Source organism: Sorghum bicolor, chromosome 2, assembly GCF_000003195.3.
Source record: "Sorghum bicolor cultivar BTx623 chromosome 2, Sorghum_bicolor_NCBIv3, whole genome shotgun sequence".
Lineage (NCBI taxonomy): Eukaryota > Viridiplantae > Streptophyta > Magnoliopsida > Poales > Poaceae > Sorghum > Sorghum bicolor.
Genome location: NC_012871.2, coordinates 49,466,370 through 49,482,515, shown reverse-complemented (window position 1 = coordinate 49,482,515; position 16,146 = coordinate 49,466,370). Strand labels below are relative to the sequence as shown.

At 43.2% G+C, this 16,146-nt stretch overlaps 1 protein-coding gene across 1 annotated transcript; it reads right to left on the bottom strand.

Annotated features, from left to right (window-relative positions):
• On the bottom strand, window positions 9,832-12,492 carry LOC8064661 (hsp70 nucleotide exchange factor FES1). The gene is made up of 8 exons (XM_002459950.2): window positions 12,107-12,492; window positions 11,875-11,966; window positions 11,560-11,710; window positions 11,118-11,245; window positions 10,809-10,967; window positions 10,546-10,731; window positions 10,232-10,438; window positions 9,832-10,152 (listed from the first exon to the last, which is right to left on the bottom strand). The coding sequence occupies exons 1-8, from the start codon at window positions 12,402-12,404 to the stop codon at window positions 10,132-10,134; spliced, it is 1,242 nt and encodes a 413-aa protein (XP_002459995.1). The 5' UTR covers window positions 12,405-12,492; the 3' UTR covers window positions 9,832-10,131.

The window sequence follows — 16,146 nt, the reverse complement described above, 5'->3', positions numbered from 1 at the left end:
TTTTTATAAATCTATTATTATATCATAAACTAACCCTTCTTGTAGCTCTTCATCCATCACAACCGACTCAAGCTCAAGTATGAGTGATGGTTTCACTTGTGATGCATCACTTATGGTTGAGAATGAAACCCTCAAAAGGGAGGTGGATGAGCTCACTCATGCTCTAGGCAAGGCCTATGGCGGTGAGGCCCGCTTGCTTAAGTGCTTGGGTAGCCAACGCTTTTCTCTCAACAAAGAGGGATTGGGCTATACCCCCAAGAAGGGCAAGACGGCCTTTGCAACTCCAAAGTCTAACTTGTGAGAAGCGATGGTCGGTTTTGCAAGAAATGCAAGCAAGTTGGGCATTTAGAGCATAATTGTAATAAAATTAACAAGAACAAGAAAAATGCTAATGTATCTTACATTCCTTTTAGTTCTTGTTATGTGCTTACCAAGGGTGAGAAGGGTGTGCATGCTAAGTTTATTGGTACACCAATTGTGGGCTCAAAGAAGAAAGCCATTTGGGTGCCAAAAAGCTTAGTCACTAATCTCCAAGGACCCAAACAAGTATGGGTACCTAAGAAACATTGATTTGTTTTGTAGGTAAATTACAAAGCTGGAGGAAGGCATTGGATTCTTGATAGTGGGTGCACTCAACACATGACCGGTGAATCAAAAATGTTCCAAGAAATCAAGCCAAATGATGGTGATGTGAGGAGTATCACATTTGGTGACAATATTAGAGGTGATGTAATTGGTCTTGGCAAGATTGCAATTTCAAATGATATGTCCATTTCCAATGTGATGCTAGTAGAGAGCTTGAACTTCAACTTGCTATCAATTGCTCAATTGTGTGATCTTGGCTACAAGTGTATATTTGGTATTGATGATGTTGAGGTGGTTAATGTTGATGGATCAAATGTTGCTTTCAAGGGGTTTAGATATGGCAATCTCTATCTTGTTGATTTCAACACAAATGAAGCTCAATTGTCAACATGTTTGCTCTCCAAATCAAGCATGGGTTGGCTATGGCATAGAAGGCTTGGTCATGTTGGAATGAAGCAACTCAACAAGTTAGTGAAACATGATCTAGTTAGAGGCTTGAAGGATGTCACATTTGAAAAGGATAAGCTTTGTAGTGCATGTCAAGCCGGAAAGCAAGTTGGCAACACTCATCCAAAGAAGAGCATCATGAGTACTTGTAAGCCATTTGAGTTGTTGCATATGGATTTATTTGGGCCAACAACATACACTAGCATTGGAGGCAACAAATATGGATTTGTGATTGTGGATGATTTCACTAGATATACTTGAGTGGCATTTCTTAGTGACAAGAGTGATGTAAATGACATCTTCAAGTTATTCATCAAAAGAATGCAAAATGAGTATGAAACCACCATCAAGAAAGTGAGAAGTGACAATGGAAGTGAATTCAAAAACACAAGAGTTGATGAGCTATGTGATGAGTTAGGAATCAAGCATCAATTCTCGGCAAAGTATACACCACAATCCAATGGGCTAGTTGAAAGGAAAAATAGAACTTTGATTGATATGGCAAGATCAATGCTAAGTGAGTACAATGTGAGTCACTCATTTTGGGCCGAAGCAATCAATACGGCATGCTTCCATAGCAATAGACTCTATTGTCATCCATTTCTAGAGAAGACACCTTATGAGATATTGAATAGAAGAAAGCCCAACATATCATACTTTAGGGTATTTGGATGAAAATGCTACATATTTAGAAAAGGAACTAGATTGAGCAAGTTTGACAAGAAAGTTGATGAAGGCTTCTTGCTCGGTTACTCCACTTCAAGCAAAGCATATAGAGTATGGAATTTGGGAAGTGGTCAACTTGAGGAAGTGCATGATGTTGAATTTGATGAAACTCAAGGCTCTCAAGATGAAGAAGAGAACTTGGATGATGTGAGAGGAACACAATTGGCCGATGCAATGAAGAAAATGGAAATTGGTGATATTAGGCCAAGAGAGGTAATTGATGTTGAAGATGACAAAGATCAAGTGCTTCCTACCTCGAATGTGAAAGCTAGTGAATCTCATGACCAAACTAAAGCTAGTTCATCATCTCAAGTGCAAGGTCAACAACATAAAGCTAGTTCATCATCTCAATCAAATGACCAACCAAGTGCAAGCAATCAAGTGCAAATACTCCAACCAACAAATATTGCAAGAGATCATCCATTGGATTATATCATTGGTGATATATCAAGAGGTGTGCAAACTAGATCAAGATTAGCATCATTTTGTGAACATTTCTCATTTGTATCATCCATTGAACTAAAGAAGATAGAAGAAGCTTTTATAGATGTTGATTGGGTAAATGCTATGCATGAAGAGCTAAACAATTTTACTAGAAATCAAGTATGGGAGTTAGTAGAGAGGCCTAAGGATCATAATGTGATTGGAACCAAATGGGTCTTTCGAAACAAACAAGATCAGGATGGGATAGTGATAAGGAACAAAGCAAGATTAGTAGCACAAGGTTACACACAAATTGAAGGTCTTGACTTTGGTGAAACATATGTCCGGTTGCTAGATTGGAAGCAATTAGGATCTTGTTAGCCTATGCTTGTGCCCACAATATCAAGTTATATCAAATGGATGTGAAGAGTGCATTCTTGAATGGGTACATAAATGAGTTGGTTTATGTTGAGCAACCTTCCGGTTTTGAAAATGACAAGAAGCCCAACCATGTTTACAAGTTGAAGAAAGCATTGTATGGTTTGAAACAAGCACCTAGAGCATGGTATGCGAGGTTAAGGGATTTCCTACTCTCTAAAGGGTTCATTTTGGGTAAGGTTGACACCACTCTCTTCACTAAAAAGATAGACAAGGACTTGTTTGTGTTGCAAATCTATGTTGATGACATTATATTTGGTTCAACCAATCAAGAATTTTGTGAAGAATTTGGAAAGATGATGGCAAAAGAATTTGAGATGTCCATGATTGGAGAGCTTAGTTACTTCCTTGGTCTTCAAATTAAGCAAATGAAGAATGGTACATTTGTGAGTCAAGGCAAGTACATCAAAGGTATGCTCAAAAAGTTTGGAATGGATGATGCTAAAGCTATTAGTACACCTATGGGAACTAATGGAAACTTAGATAGTGATGCTAGTGGCAACATGGTGGATCAAAAGTTATATCGGTCTACGATTGGAAGCCTACTCTATGTGACTGCATCAAGGCCGGATGTGATGTTTAGTGTATGCATGTGTGCTAGATTTCAAGCCTCACCAAGAGAAAGTCATTTGAAAGCAACCAAGAGAATACTGAGGTACTTGAAACATACACAAAATGTTGGATTATGGTATCCCAAAGGAGCAAATTTTGAGTTGATTGGTTATTCTGACTCTGATTATGCGGGATGCAAAGTTGAGAGAAAGAGCACATCAGGCACATGTCAATTATTAGGAAGATCACTTGTGTCTTGGTCATCAAAGAAGCAAAATAGTGTAGCACTTTCAACCGCCGAACCAGAATATATTTCAGCTGGTAGTTGTTGTGCTCAATCACTTTGGATGAAGGCTACTTTGAATGATTTTGGAATCAAGTTCAAACAAGTGCCATTGCCATGTGATAATGAGAGTGCAGTGAAGCTCACTAACAACCCGGTTCAACATTCAAGAACAAAGCATATAGATGTCCGTCATCATTTTATAAGAGATCATCAACAGAAAGGGGACATTTGTATTGAGAGTGTGGGCACCGAAGATCAACTTGCCGATATATTCACCAAGCCACTTGATGAAAAGAGGTTTTGCAAGCTAAGGAATGAATTGAACATATTGGATTTCTCAAATATGTGTTGATGCACCCTCACTTATATGACATGCCTCTCCTTCAAGCAAAGTAAGGTAAAATTGATTGACATGTCATACATCCTTTGCTAAGGACTTGTTTAGTGCATCTAGTCATTCCTCACATGTCCTAGGCTCATTCATGAAAATAAAATGAATTTGATGCTTGTATGGTACCACTATTGCTTCTATGTTTGAAATGATCTAGTGGTAGCATATGACATGTTTGTGGGCTTGCAATCCTAGTGTTTGATCTAGAAAATGAGCTATAAGTGTTTAACTCAACATTGTCAGGATAACCCTTGAAATGAGGTGTGAAAAAGCTTGTCATTGGATCAAACTGAGTTAAATATCTTAGGCAAGTAATCTAGATTGAACCAAATTTGGAAAAATGATCCTCACATAACATGGTTTCACACAACCTATCTAAAATTTGAGCTCACCTTTTTGTGGTCATCGATGACAAAGGGGGAGAAGTAATTCACAAAGATAGGTTTTGATAAAAGAAGGGGGTCAAATTATTTTGAAGCACACAAGTAGGGGGAGCAAGCTCATAAACTTGTATGTTGCATTTGGATGTGCATTACATATGCTTGCTTGCATAACATAATTTTTTTTCGATACATGCTTGTGTGATGTATGCTAGTTGTAAAATTGATTGATGAAATGAAAAACTAGCATGTATAGGATGATAGTTAGATGTACCTTGCATGTTTTATGTTTTATAAGTGGTACTAGAGCCTTGTTTATAATGTTGATCTCACGAGGTATCTAGTGTTTATGTTTGCAAGAGCTATCTAACTAACATGGTGCTAAGGATGGTGTTCAAGTGGCAACTCCGATTGGTATCACGCTTCAAAGGTCTATTATTTACACCTTAGCATCATTTGGTAGTTATTGTCTCCTATGTTTCCTATCTAAGCATATGTGCAAGCTTTCAAATCCAAACTCTTAGCACATATGTAGGGGGAGCCAATGCTACCAATTTGGCTTTATGAAACTTGTCCATATCCTTTACACATGGTAAAATGCTTGGGCAAGCAACATAAACCTAAAAAGGATTTTATTGAATATCTTTGTGAAAAGGTTGTCATCAATTACCAAAAAGGGGGAGATTGAAAGCCCTAGTTTGGTTTTGGATAATTGATGAAACCTATGTGTACTAACCTTTATCATGAGTGAACTATAAAGATAGGTTGGTGCACACCAAGTGATGGAGCTAGATGATGGTCATGATGATGAAGGTGACCAAAAGATGATATTCAAGTGCTCCAACTTGGAAAAGAAGAAAGAGAAAAACAAAATAGGCTCAAGGCAAAGGTATTTTTTAATAGGGTCATTTTGTTTTGCCACTCAAGACACCTAGTGGGTGTGAGTGGATTTAGGATAGATAACCGTACTATAAAGAGGGGAAATCTTTAATTACAATGGTTATCTAGTGCTACTAAGTATATTTCTCATTTGCATTTACCTAGCGCTTAGTGACGTGGTGAGCTGTATGAGAAAGCCTATAAAAATATTTGTGAAAAGCTAATTTAAATGTCCAATTTATTTTGAAATATTTTGGTAAAATTAGCTACTTGAAAAGATGCTGAAAATTCACAGAAGGTGAACTGCTGAAGAACTACAAGCTGCTGAAACGAGTTGAAAGCAGTCGGAACCAGTTAAAAGCAGTGCACAGTTTTAACAGCAAGCAAGTGAAGGTTTTTGCAAGAAGCTGGAAGTAGTTGCGACCAGTTGGAACCAGTTAAAATCAGTGCAGAGCTCAACAACAAGGAAGTAAAGGAAATTGCAAGAAGCTGGAAGCAGTCATAACCAGTCGCAACCAGTTAAATCCAGTGTGTAGCCCAACAGCAGGCAGGTGAAAGAGAGCTGAAAGCAGTTGCAGCTAGTTGGAACTAGTTGAAAGAATTTACAAATGTTGGCTGCTGTCTGTCTCGTACGAAAGAAGGAAATGGCAGAGACCATACTTGCATGCGTTGCATATTGTGGAGCTCTTGCCAACATTAAATGAGAGAGATAATGAGAAAGGTGATTTGCATGGCTGCATACAAGTGTGAACACACCTTGATAAAAGGAGGCAGCCATTGACCTTTGCTCTTCATAGATTGGTCCACTCAAGTACAAGAAGGTACTTAATTATTTTGATGTGCTGCTTGTCCATTCAGAGTGGAGAGTGCAGGAGTGCATGTGCGTGGACTGCTGGGAAGTTGTAGCTCTTGCTGCTCACTCATTTATTTGGTGGAGCCCAGTGCTGAGAAAATACAGAGAGTCACTCAGTGCCTGCTGCTGCCCGTTGTGGCAAACGGCACTGTTGTTTTGCCCGTTGGAGAGCTGGCTGGCCAAGGAAATAAAGGCCGAGCGCTCCCCTTCTTGGCTCTCTCTCTGTCTCTTGCGAACACACTTCTTTCTTTCCAGAGAACAGAGAACTCGAGCTCCCCTCTCCCATCTCTCCCAAGTGCTAATCCTGCGAGAGATTTTTGAGAGGCATGCGTGTTTGATCCAGTGAGCTTGTGAGCTTCTGCTCCCTCTCCTCTCCTTCTCATAGCTTGGTGCTTATCTGAGAGAGGATTGAGGGAAACCCTAGGTGCATTTGAAACTGCATATTCTTGTGGCACTAGGTGATTATTGTGATTGTGGATTTTCTATTACTCTTGGTGATTGCCGTCACCTAGACGGTTGTGGATTTATTGATTGGTGAGGGGATTTGGTGATTGTGTCCGCCCCCAATCAAGGTGATATTTGTGAGGGGTTCTTGGACTTATTCCCCGGCGAAGTGCCAAAAGCCACTCTAGTGGATTGCGCGTGTCATTGAGCTACCTCACTTGTGGTAGGTCCTTGCGGTGCTCGTGGTGAGCTTGGGTGTGGAATCCCAATTAACCGCCGGATCACGAAGTGTTGGTCGACACAACGGGGACTAGCGTGCCGGCAAGCACGTGAACCTCGGGAGAAAAATATTGGTGTCAATATTGTGATTGGTATTCTCCCGGTGATTATTTTGTTATACATTGTGATTGATTCATCCCCTACACATCGGTATATTTATCTCTTACCTTTTTACTTTCTTGCAACTTAGTTGTAACTAGTATATCCTAGTTTTAGCTAGCTGTAACTAGTTGTAAAGAGTAGTGACATAGACCTTGCTTGTGCCTAGAGATTATAGCAACTAGAATTATTGGACAGGTGGCTTGCAACCCTTGTAGAGCTAGAGCAAAATTGCTTATCGCCTTTTGTTATACTAATCCTTTGCTCTAGTGCCTTGTAGATTTTTTTAAATAGGCTATTCACCCCCCCTCTAGCCATATTAGGACCTTTCAGCACCAGGGTGACGGCGCCCTCGCCTTCTTCAGTCGATGGTTCGCTGCTCGCCACCTCAAACTTGCAGCATATGAACGGGAGCTTATTGGATTGGTACAGGTGGTGCGCCATTGGAGGCCGTACTTGTGGGGACGCCATTTCATTGTCCGCACAGATCATTATGCTCTCAAGTTTATGTTGGACCAGCGCCTATCCACTGTACCACAGCACCAGTGGGTAAGCAAGTTAGTTGGGTTTAATTTTAGCATGCAGCATAGGCTTGGTCATCTCAATGCGGTGGCCGACGCGCTGTCACGTCGGGGCGACACCGAGTCTGCCCTGGAGGTTTGCAGCGGGCCGACGTTCCACCTCTATGATGATCTGGGCTGAGAGTTCGACAACGACACGGCGCTGCGCGCCTTTCGGGACAGCGTGGTGTAAGAGCGCGACGCGTCATGGCATGTCTTGGACGGCTTGGTGCTCTGGGGCTCCCGTGTCTACGTGTCGGCCTCCTCGGTGCACTTGCCGGATGTGCTGCAGCTAGCACATTCTGCTGGTCATGAGGGCATATCTACAACGCCTTCGGCAGGACTTCATCATCGACCATGAACGTCAGCGGATACGTGATTTTGCTCGTGGCTGTCAGACATGTCAACACAGCAAGACGGAGGCTTTGCACCTAGCTGGACTGCTACAGCCGCTCGAAGTGCCATCGCAGGTGTGGGCGGACATCTCGATGGATTTCATCGAGGGCCTTCCTTGCGTTCATGGCAAGAGCGTCATCTTGACGGTTGTGGATCGCTTCTCCAAGCACGCGCACTTCATCGCACTTAGCCACCCCTACATGGCGCTCACCGTCGCCAAGGCGTTCTTCGACGCCATCGTCCGTCTACACGGCTTTCCGGCGTCCATTGTGAGTGACCGTGATCCAGTGTTCACGGGGCACGTGTGGCGTGACCTATTCAAACTCGCCGGCGTTTAGCTCCGCATGAGCACGGCGTTCCACCCCCAGACAAACGGTCAGTTCGAGATTGTCAACAAGACCATCGCCATGTATCTGTGTTGCATCACGGGAGATCGCCCGCGTAAGTGGTTGGATTAGTTGTCGTGGGCTGAGTATTGTTACAATACCTCCTACCACTCGTCGCTGCAGACCACGCCATTTGAGGTGGTATATGGGTGTCCTCCGCTGCTCTGGTGCCATATTCTGCAGGTTCTGCGGCCATGGAGATAGTTGATGTGCTGCTGCACGACCGCGATACCTTCCTCGCCGATGTTCGGGAACGTCTGCTGCAAGCTCAGGCATATGCCAAATGGAATTATGATGCACATCACCGCTTGCTGGAGTTCGCTGTAGACGACTGGGTCTGGCTCTGCCTTCTTCACCGACCCGCCCAGTCGTTGGTCCCAGGGCCTCGTGGCAATTTGAGCCCACGGTACGCCGGGCCATTTTAGGTGGTGGAACGCGTCGGTCCGGTCGCTTATCACCTTCACCTGCCGGAGGGTGCTCGGATCCATGACGTCTTCCACGTGGGCGTCCTCAAACCGTTCTGTGGTACGCCGCCATCTTCGGTTCCGGCACTGCCTCCCCTTCACAACGGCCGACTGCTTCATCAGCCACTTCGCGTCCAGCGTTCCCAGCTATGCAGGGGAGTTTGGCACGTTCTTGTCCACTGGTCGGACACGGACGAAGCTGAGGCAACGTGGGAGGCCATCGACGACTTCAAGACTCGCTTCCCTGACTTTCAGCTCGAGGACGAGCTGTTTGTCGAGGGAGGGAGAGATGTTATGATCGGCAAGTTCTACCAGCGACGTGGTAGAACAAGTGGCTAAAGGGTGACCAGCCTGGGCACGGTCACCCGGTCACCACCATGCCATGTTCCAGAGCCCACAGCCTCGGGCTGTTAGGAGTCCTTAGTTCTCAGCTGTTATTCAAGAGTCTGTTAGTTATGCCAAGGGGTTCACGGCGCAATGGCAAAGGCCATTGGTTGGGGGGCTCCCACCCAGGGTTCAAATCCTGGGTGCGGCACTTTATTCTGGATTTATTCCAGGATTTTCCGGCGCTATGCATTAAGTGGTAGGCGACGTGCCCGTCGACAGCGAGGCGCCTGTGGTGACTTCGTGAACTTCAAGATTTGCCGGCTCAGTCCTTCGAAGGTGCTCATAGGGGTAGGGTTTGCGTACGTGTGTTCATAGGGGTGAGTGTGCGTGCGTGTTGAGTGTCTGCGTTGTACTGTGTAATCTCAAAAACAAAGAGTCTGTTAGTTATATTATTTATTTGCTTGAGAATAGGTCAGTTTGTTAGGACTATACGTATAAGTCTGGAACTCTAAGATTGGAATAGATTAAGCCTGGGTTTGGAGTATATCTCCCCTTGGGCTCTCAGGGTACTGCTCTCGTCTCCCTCCTACTGCAGCACGCACTCCAATCCCCTAGGGCGCCTGCTCCTCGCTGCCGTCGAGGATTCAAGCCCCGGCTTCCCACCTTCCATCAATAGGCTCTACGCTCCCTAGGCCATAACAAGTAGATTGTTTAACAAAAGGTCTAGGAGTCAAAGATTGTGTAGTAGCATGTAACAAGATGGGAATGATAGATATATATCGCCCATCTTGAGGGGGAGTGTTGAGTTGTATACATATTTGGGCTGTGTTTACTAAGCCCAAGAGGCCCATTTTTGTAACATATATAAACCTGTAAACAGTAAACAAATATACTAGAGATTTACAAAAACCAATTGTTTCAACAACATTCAATGGGTTATAGGTGTATTAATGAAACGGTTTGACATGAAGCAGAAATGAGTGACAACTCTGTTCCATTGCACTTCTTTGTTCTGTAACTTAGACAATCACCATTTTGTGACATCCTATGTGCGAATTATCTATGATCCCATGCAACCCGAGTTCTGTTGACAACTTGTCATTCAGCTAAGTAGAATTGTTACTCGATCACCATCATATGGACAACAAAGGTTTCCAAACATTACATATGTTCAAATTGCCAGGCTTATATTTGCCTTCATTTGTCATTTTTCATGTCATGTCGCAACCACTCTTGCCTGTATTCATAGACAGAAGAAATGCACATTAAACAACAGAATTTGCTACTCCAGCATCATTGAAGGTATGAACCAATACCTGATCGATTTTCTGTTGGAAGACGATGTGGACTTCTCTCCGGAGAATTTCAACTTCTAGAGCATACTCTCTTTGTTCCTCATGAGATGTCAACTCATCCAATTGCAACCTCAGTGTATTCAGGGAATCATTCAGGCCTGAAAACTTCTGAAGATCTGTAGCATCAGCTGACGTAAGCTGCAGCAGACTCCTAACAGCTAACAAAGCCTGCATGTATCATGACCAAAACAAGTTTGATCAGGAAGACTAGCATCTCATACCTCATGGCAAAAATAAGAAAATAGTATTCACTTAGATGGTATTTTGGAGTGTACCTTCTCCTGGAGATCAAGGTCAGGCACTGATGATATCATCTCAACTACTGATTTTACGAAAAAGTAGTTGCTTAAGGATGGAGCTTGTGACTTCCCTGTATTTAGCTGAAAGTCAGCTATATATGCCAGTAAAGACACAACCTTTTTCTGAAGCCGAACATTAGTTCTAGTGGTTGACAGTACATGCTGCAAACAAACAATGCATTGGTACACTTCAACCTCACTTTTGCCTAGATGTTCAATACATGATTTCCTTTTTCTACCTGCAACATTGCATAGCCATTTTCTGAAAGGAACAGCTCCTGTCCATGTTCATTGTCCCTAATCAAAGAGGATACAGCATAAAGTGCCTTTGCAGCTTCTGGTGCAGAACTGGAATAGCCCATCTTCACTAATCCTTGCAAAGCTCCATAACCAAGGATCTATCCAAGTACAAAGAGTTGTATAAATACTGATAACCCATAGAATGATGCATTGAAAGAATGGAGCACAGTTTCTTGTGTAAGCAGTAAGGATAGAAGCAAAAGACAGAGGAATCACCATAGAAAATAGACCTGTTAAGCTAGTAGTACCTGGTTTTGAACAAGAACATTGTTCTGACTGGCTTTGCCTAGGACCCATGCTGAGGTAGTTCTCATTCCTTCATCTGCATTGCTAAGTTCCTGAATCAACGGAAGAAGGCCTCCAAGTTTGTCAAGGTCTGAAAATAAATTGATAAAAGCATGTCACAATAAGAATCTAGTATAGAAGTGAACTGCTGATCTTTATGAAAGAGGGAATGGAGACTTGGAAACACAATTTTAACTTTCAGAACAAACAACTATGCAACAGGTACATGGATCATCTTAATATGCATCAATTACAGGTGAATAACTAAACTGACGTACTCTCTCTTATGGACAAGAGTAAAAAAGGGGCATCTATTATCTGTAGCTACACGCTTATCCATCATTGATTTGCTGAAGATGAGGTTTCGAGCATTCGCTTATATTGACAAATGATTATGTAATTTACCATTAGCATTGTCGATGGGCTCAACGAAAAGTAAAAGCTCTTGTAGTGCACGACGGCGGTCCTCCAGCAAAACAGACGAATTATTCAAGTCAGCAATAGCAATCTTCATCAACTCAGCATCTGATGGCACTTTTAACGTCTCCATCAGCTCCTGCAAGGCAGTTATTTGGATGAAGGTATTTGCATTTTACCACTCTGAAGAGCGACTTTTATGACCAACAGAAATAGGAGTCCTTGTTAAGGAAATTCGTAAATTAAAGTGAACTCTAAACTTGGATGAACAAATTTCCATGAACTGTGCAGCAACCACTTAACCTTAATCTCCATCTGTCGTTTGAGTAATTCCTCTGCTGATAGGCTCTCCAATTCCGCAGCTTTTTCTCTCAACTTATCCGGGTCAGAGTTCCCTGCATCAGCAGCGGTTTTGGAGTCAATTTGCCCCGACTTGAGACAATGTAGGTTGATACATTTCGGGTTCGAATCGGCGAATTCACACAAGACACAACAAAATGAACACATGAAGAAGGAACCCGCAAAAGCCCCATACCAATCGCCCACTGCAGCATGCCGTCGAGCGAGTGGAATTCGCGCCCGTCGTCCCGAGCCAGCAAACCCTCTCCTCCGGCGGCAGCGCGCGCCTCGGCCTCGGCGAGAATCTCCGCCTCGTCCTTGCCCGTGGCCCATTCCCTCGGCTCCCCGAGCAACGACGATCGGTTCGTCCCCTTGTCCACGGCCGCCGCCGCCGTCGTCGAGAATCGCGGGAAGAAGAGAAGCAGAGCGGCGGCCGAGATGATGGCGAGAAGCGTCGGGAGGTGGCAGCAGCGAGGATGATTGGCTCCCGCCATGGCCGCGACCGTGAGAGGGGATCAGAGAGGTGTGCGGGGACGCAAGGCAACGCCACGCCTTTGAGACTTGAGGAACCGAGGAAGGGATCCGGTTCGAACCGTGTAGAAAATTTCAGGGTGGCTTTTGCATTTATATAGGTTTCGGTCATTTTTGGAATCCTACAAAGCAACATGCAATTGGCCCACTGTTACATTTGTGGCATATACCTGAACCGTTTCAGGTAGTACATACTCCTACAAAGCAACATGCAATTGGCCCACTGTTACATTTGTGGCATATACGAGAGAACTTGAATACAGGAGAGTATTGGCTATTTTGCCATAAGGAGACAACAATTATAATGGTATTTTTTTTTCTCGATCACGCAAAAGATTTACGTGTTTGTGTACATTATAATGGCAAATTGGCAATTATATCGTGTCATACGACACCTATAGCTGTGGAGATGGCCGACGCGTGTCCCACCGTTCACTTTGATTTCAGATATCATTATCTGAAATTCGTATCTAGTTATAAGATTCGAGAAAAAATATTATGAGATATTATACTAGATATAGGACATAATGCAAAATCACTGGTATCCCGTATGTATACTACAGAATTGAGCATTGGTCGATGCCCAAAATTGCCAAAAATCTCGGTCTTTTTGCGGCCCGGGGTTAAAGGACCCTTTAACACCGGTTCGTAACACGAACCGGTGTTAAAGGGTCCTGCCCAACGGCTACTGACAGGTGCTGTCAGGGCAGGAACCCTTTAGCACCGGTCCCTGTTACCAACCGGTGCTAAAGGGTCCCCTTTAGCACCGGCCAGTGCCATGGGCCGAGGCAAAGCCTTTAGCACCGGTTTGCAACGGGTTACCCTTTGGCACCGGTTTGTGCCCTGAACCGGTACTAAAGGTCCGGTTTATAGCCGGCTACCTCCTCCCCTCTATCCATTTGAAACCGAGAGCACCACTGTTGTTCTTGGAGCTTCTTCTTGCTTGGTCTTCCTTTGTTCTTCATCTCCGACGTCCATCGTTGATCTTCTTCGACTCCTTCCTCGTCTCTTCGTGCTTGGAGATGACTAACTGCATCCTTTCTTGTCTTTGTCATGTTGTGTTTTGGCTTGTGATTTTCTCATTCTTTTTAGCTCAAATCCTCTTTGTTATTTTGAATCATTCACTTGAATTAGTGTCTTTTTATGAATTATTAATGTAGTTTGCAAGAATAAATTATAGTAGTTTTTATGATCTTAGAAATTAGGATAGTTCAAATTAATTGGTTTGTTATATCACTTGATTTGTTTTTATTACTACATAATATCTATTGTATAATTTAAAATATTTATTGAAGTAACTAGACAAATAAAGGATATTATTAGGTTCTTCTTTAATCATACATGTTTACTAGTAAATGTGGAATTTATAATTGTTTAAAATTGAGTATGGATAGTAGATGGCAACCGTGACTAGGTCTTCGGTCTCTCAACGGGTTCAAAAGTGATACCGGCCGGAACTCCCTCATTACTTGTGGCAAGTGTGGGCAGAAGATTGTGATGGAGTACAAAGTGTCGAAAGAGAGAGTAAACAAGGGTCGTATATTTACAAGTGTCTAGATCGTAATGTGAGTTATTTCCAGACATTTGTTTATATCTGTGCTTATTTTTTTAATGATATTAATTAAATTTTTGATTCTCTCTTTTATTTTTAGTGGGACGGTACCGGCGGATGTACAGGCTAGTAGTGGGAGGAGGAATACATTGAACACATCAAGAAATCTTTTGCACAGGTGGTTGAGGCTGAAGGAGATGAGGCAGTGAGCCAGCGAAAGGAGTTCAATGATGTTGATCAAGCGAATGATCTATCTATTATAGTTGGGATCGGACGCGAACTAATTATGTTGCTTAAGTGCATTTTAGTTTTAATTTTTTAGTGCTAGTTGCAATTGTATTTGTTGTATCCAAGCTTGCTTGAATTAATCAACTATGTGTGTTAGACATGTTGTGCAATAAGATGAGAAACTATATGTGTGCAGGGTTTTCATAATATATATGTTATATTTAGTGCAGATGGTAACACGTAACTGGATGTATAATGCCGATCGGCGCTCCGAAGAGTTCATTGATGGCGTGCACTATTTTCTTAAGTGTTGCCGAGACAAATAAGAGGGACGGTTTCATGTCTTGTCCATGTGCCGTGTGCAAGAATTTGACGGAATATTCTAACTCAAGAACTCTTCATTCACACTTATTAAAGTCTGGTTTCGTACCAAACTATATTTGTTGGACCAAGCATGGAGAAAGCGGGATTATAATGGATGAAGGTGAAGAAGAAGAAGAAGAAGAATTGGACCACGCCAACATTATTGCTCAGTACGGTGGCTTCAATGATGTTGCAATGGGGGAAGATAATGAAGAAGAGGTAGCGGCAGAAGATGATCGGGGCGATGATGCTTTTGGTGATGTCATCCGTGATGAACAAAGAGAATGTGAAAGTGAGAAAGAGAAAGCCAAGTTCGAGCGCATGCTAGAGAACCACAGGAAATCGCTATATCCCACCGCTAAGAGGGGCAAAAAAAGCTGGGTACCACACTGGAATTGTTGCAATGGAAGGCAAAGAATGGTACATCTGACAAGGCATTTGGGCAGTTATTGAAGATCATAAAAAGATGCTTCCGAAAGGCAACGAATTGCCCACCACTACGTATGAAGCTGTTGGTGCAAAAGCTGATCTGCAAACACAAAGGGCTAATACCCGATTCAAACGTTAAGGCGTGCCAGCCGATTTGACCTTACAATCGACAAAGGTGGTAACTCGAACACTTTGGTCCCGACAACAGCGATGCGCCCGGATGTCACGGCCAAGAGGTGCTCACGCGGAACTTGAGAACACGCCGAGTTTGACTCGACGAATTCCTAAGAACTCGTAGAAAAAGGAAAATATGACGAAGTCGCCGAAAAAGTAGATGCTGGAATATGCTTAAAAAACTTGTGTTTGATTGACTGATAAATGTCTCATTACATTGCCACGGGGTCTATATTTATACCTTGTTCAAAAGAACTACAACCAGACACGACTAGAACTCGAATCCCAAATTAAACGGAATCCGTATACAAAACGAACTCTAGTAACTAAGGAAATCATTAAACTATCCCCCGCAACCGATCGGTACACCGCCACGAGTCAATCGGCAATCCTTGCGCTTTTCTTCATAAGCATTGGCAGACCACCTGTTACAGCCATCGGCAACCGTCAGCACTGGTCATCGGCACGAACGCATTACCACTCCTGGACTTGGTCATATTCGGTTGTTTTCCCATCGGCACCAACCTTCATCGGCAACTCCCCTGTAGACTAGTCACCATTGCCCCATCTGCCGATCTATACTTCATTAACTCCAGGTGCGTATCCAAAGATACGTGTCAAAAAACGGTGTCAACACATGCCCCCCAATTTTGGAGTATAAAATCATTAATGCTCCGAAATTCTCCTCAGTAATGATGCCTTTCCGCAATTACTCCCCTTGATTGATAATCAATTACCAAATCTAAATAACCTCAGCCCGATTCTCCTGTAGATTCCTCGAATTTCTCAACTTCTCGAACCGAATCTCCCCAGAATGTGCTCATCGGCAATATTACCGTTAGAGAAGACTGCTGATGGACCGACCAAGCGATCTTTCACAGTAAGATATCTTCACCGCTTGCTGTCAAATCACCTGCACAATCCCTTGATTATCGTGCGAACAGTTACCATATCCACCT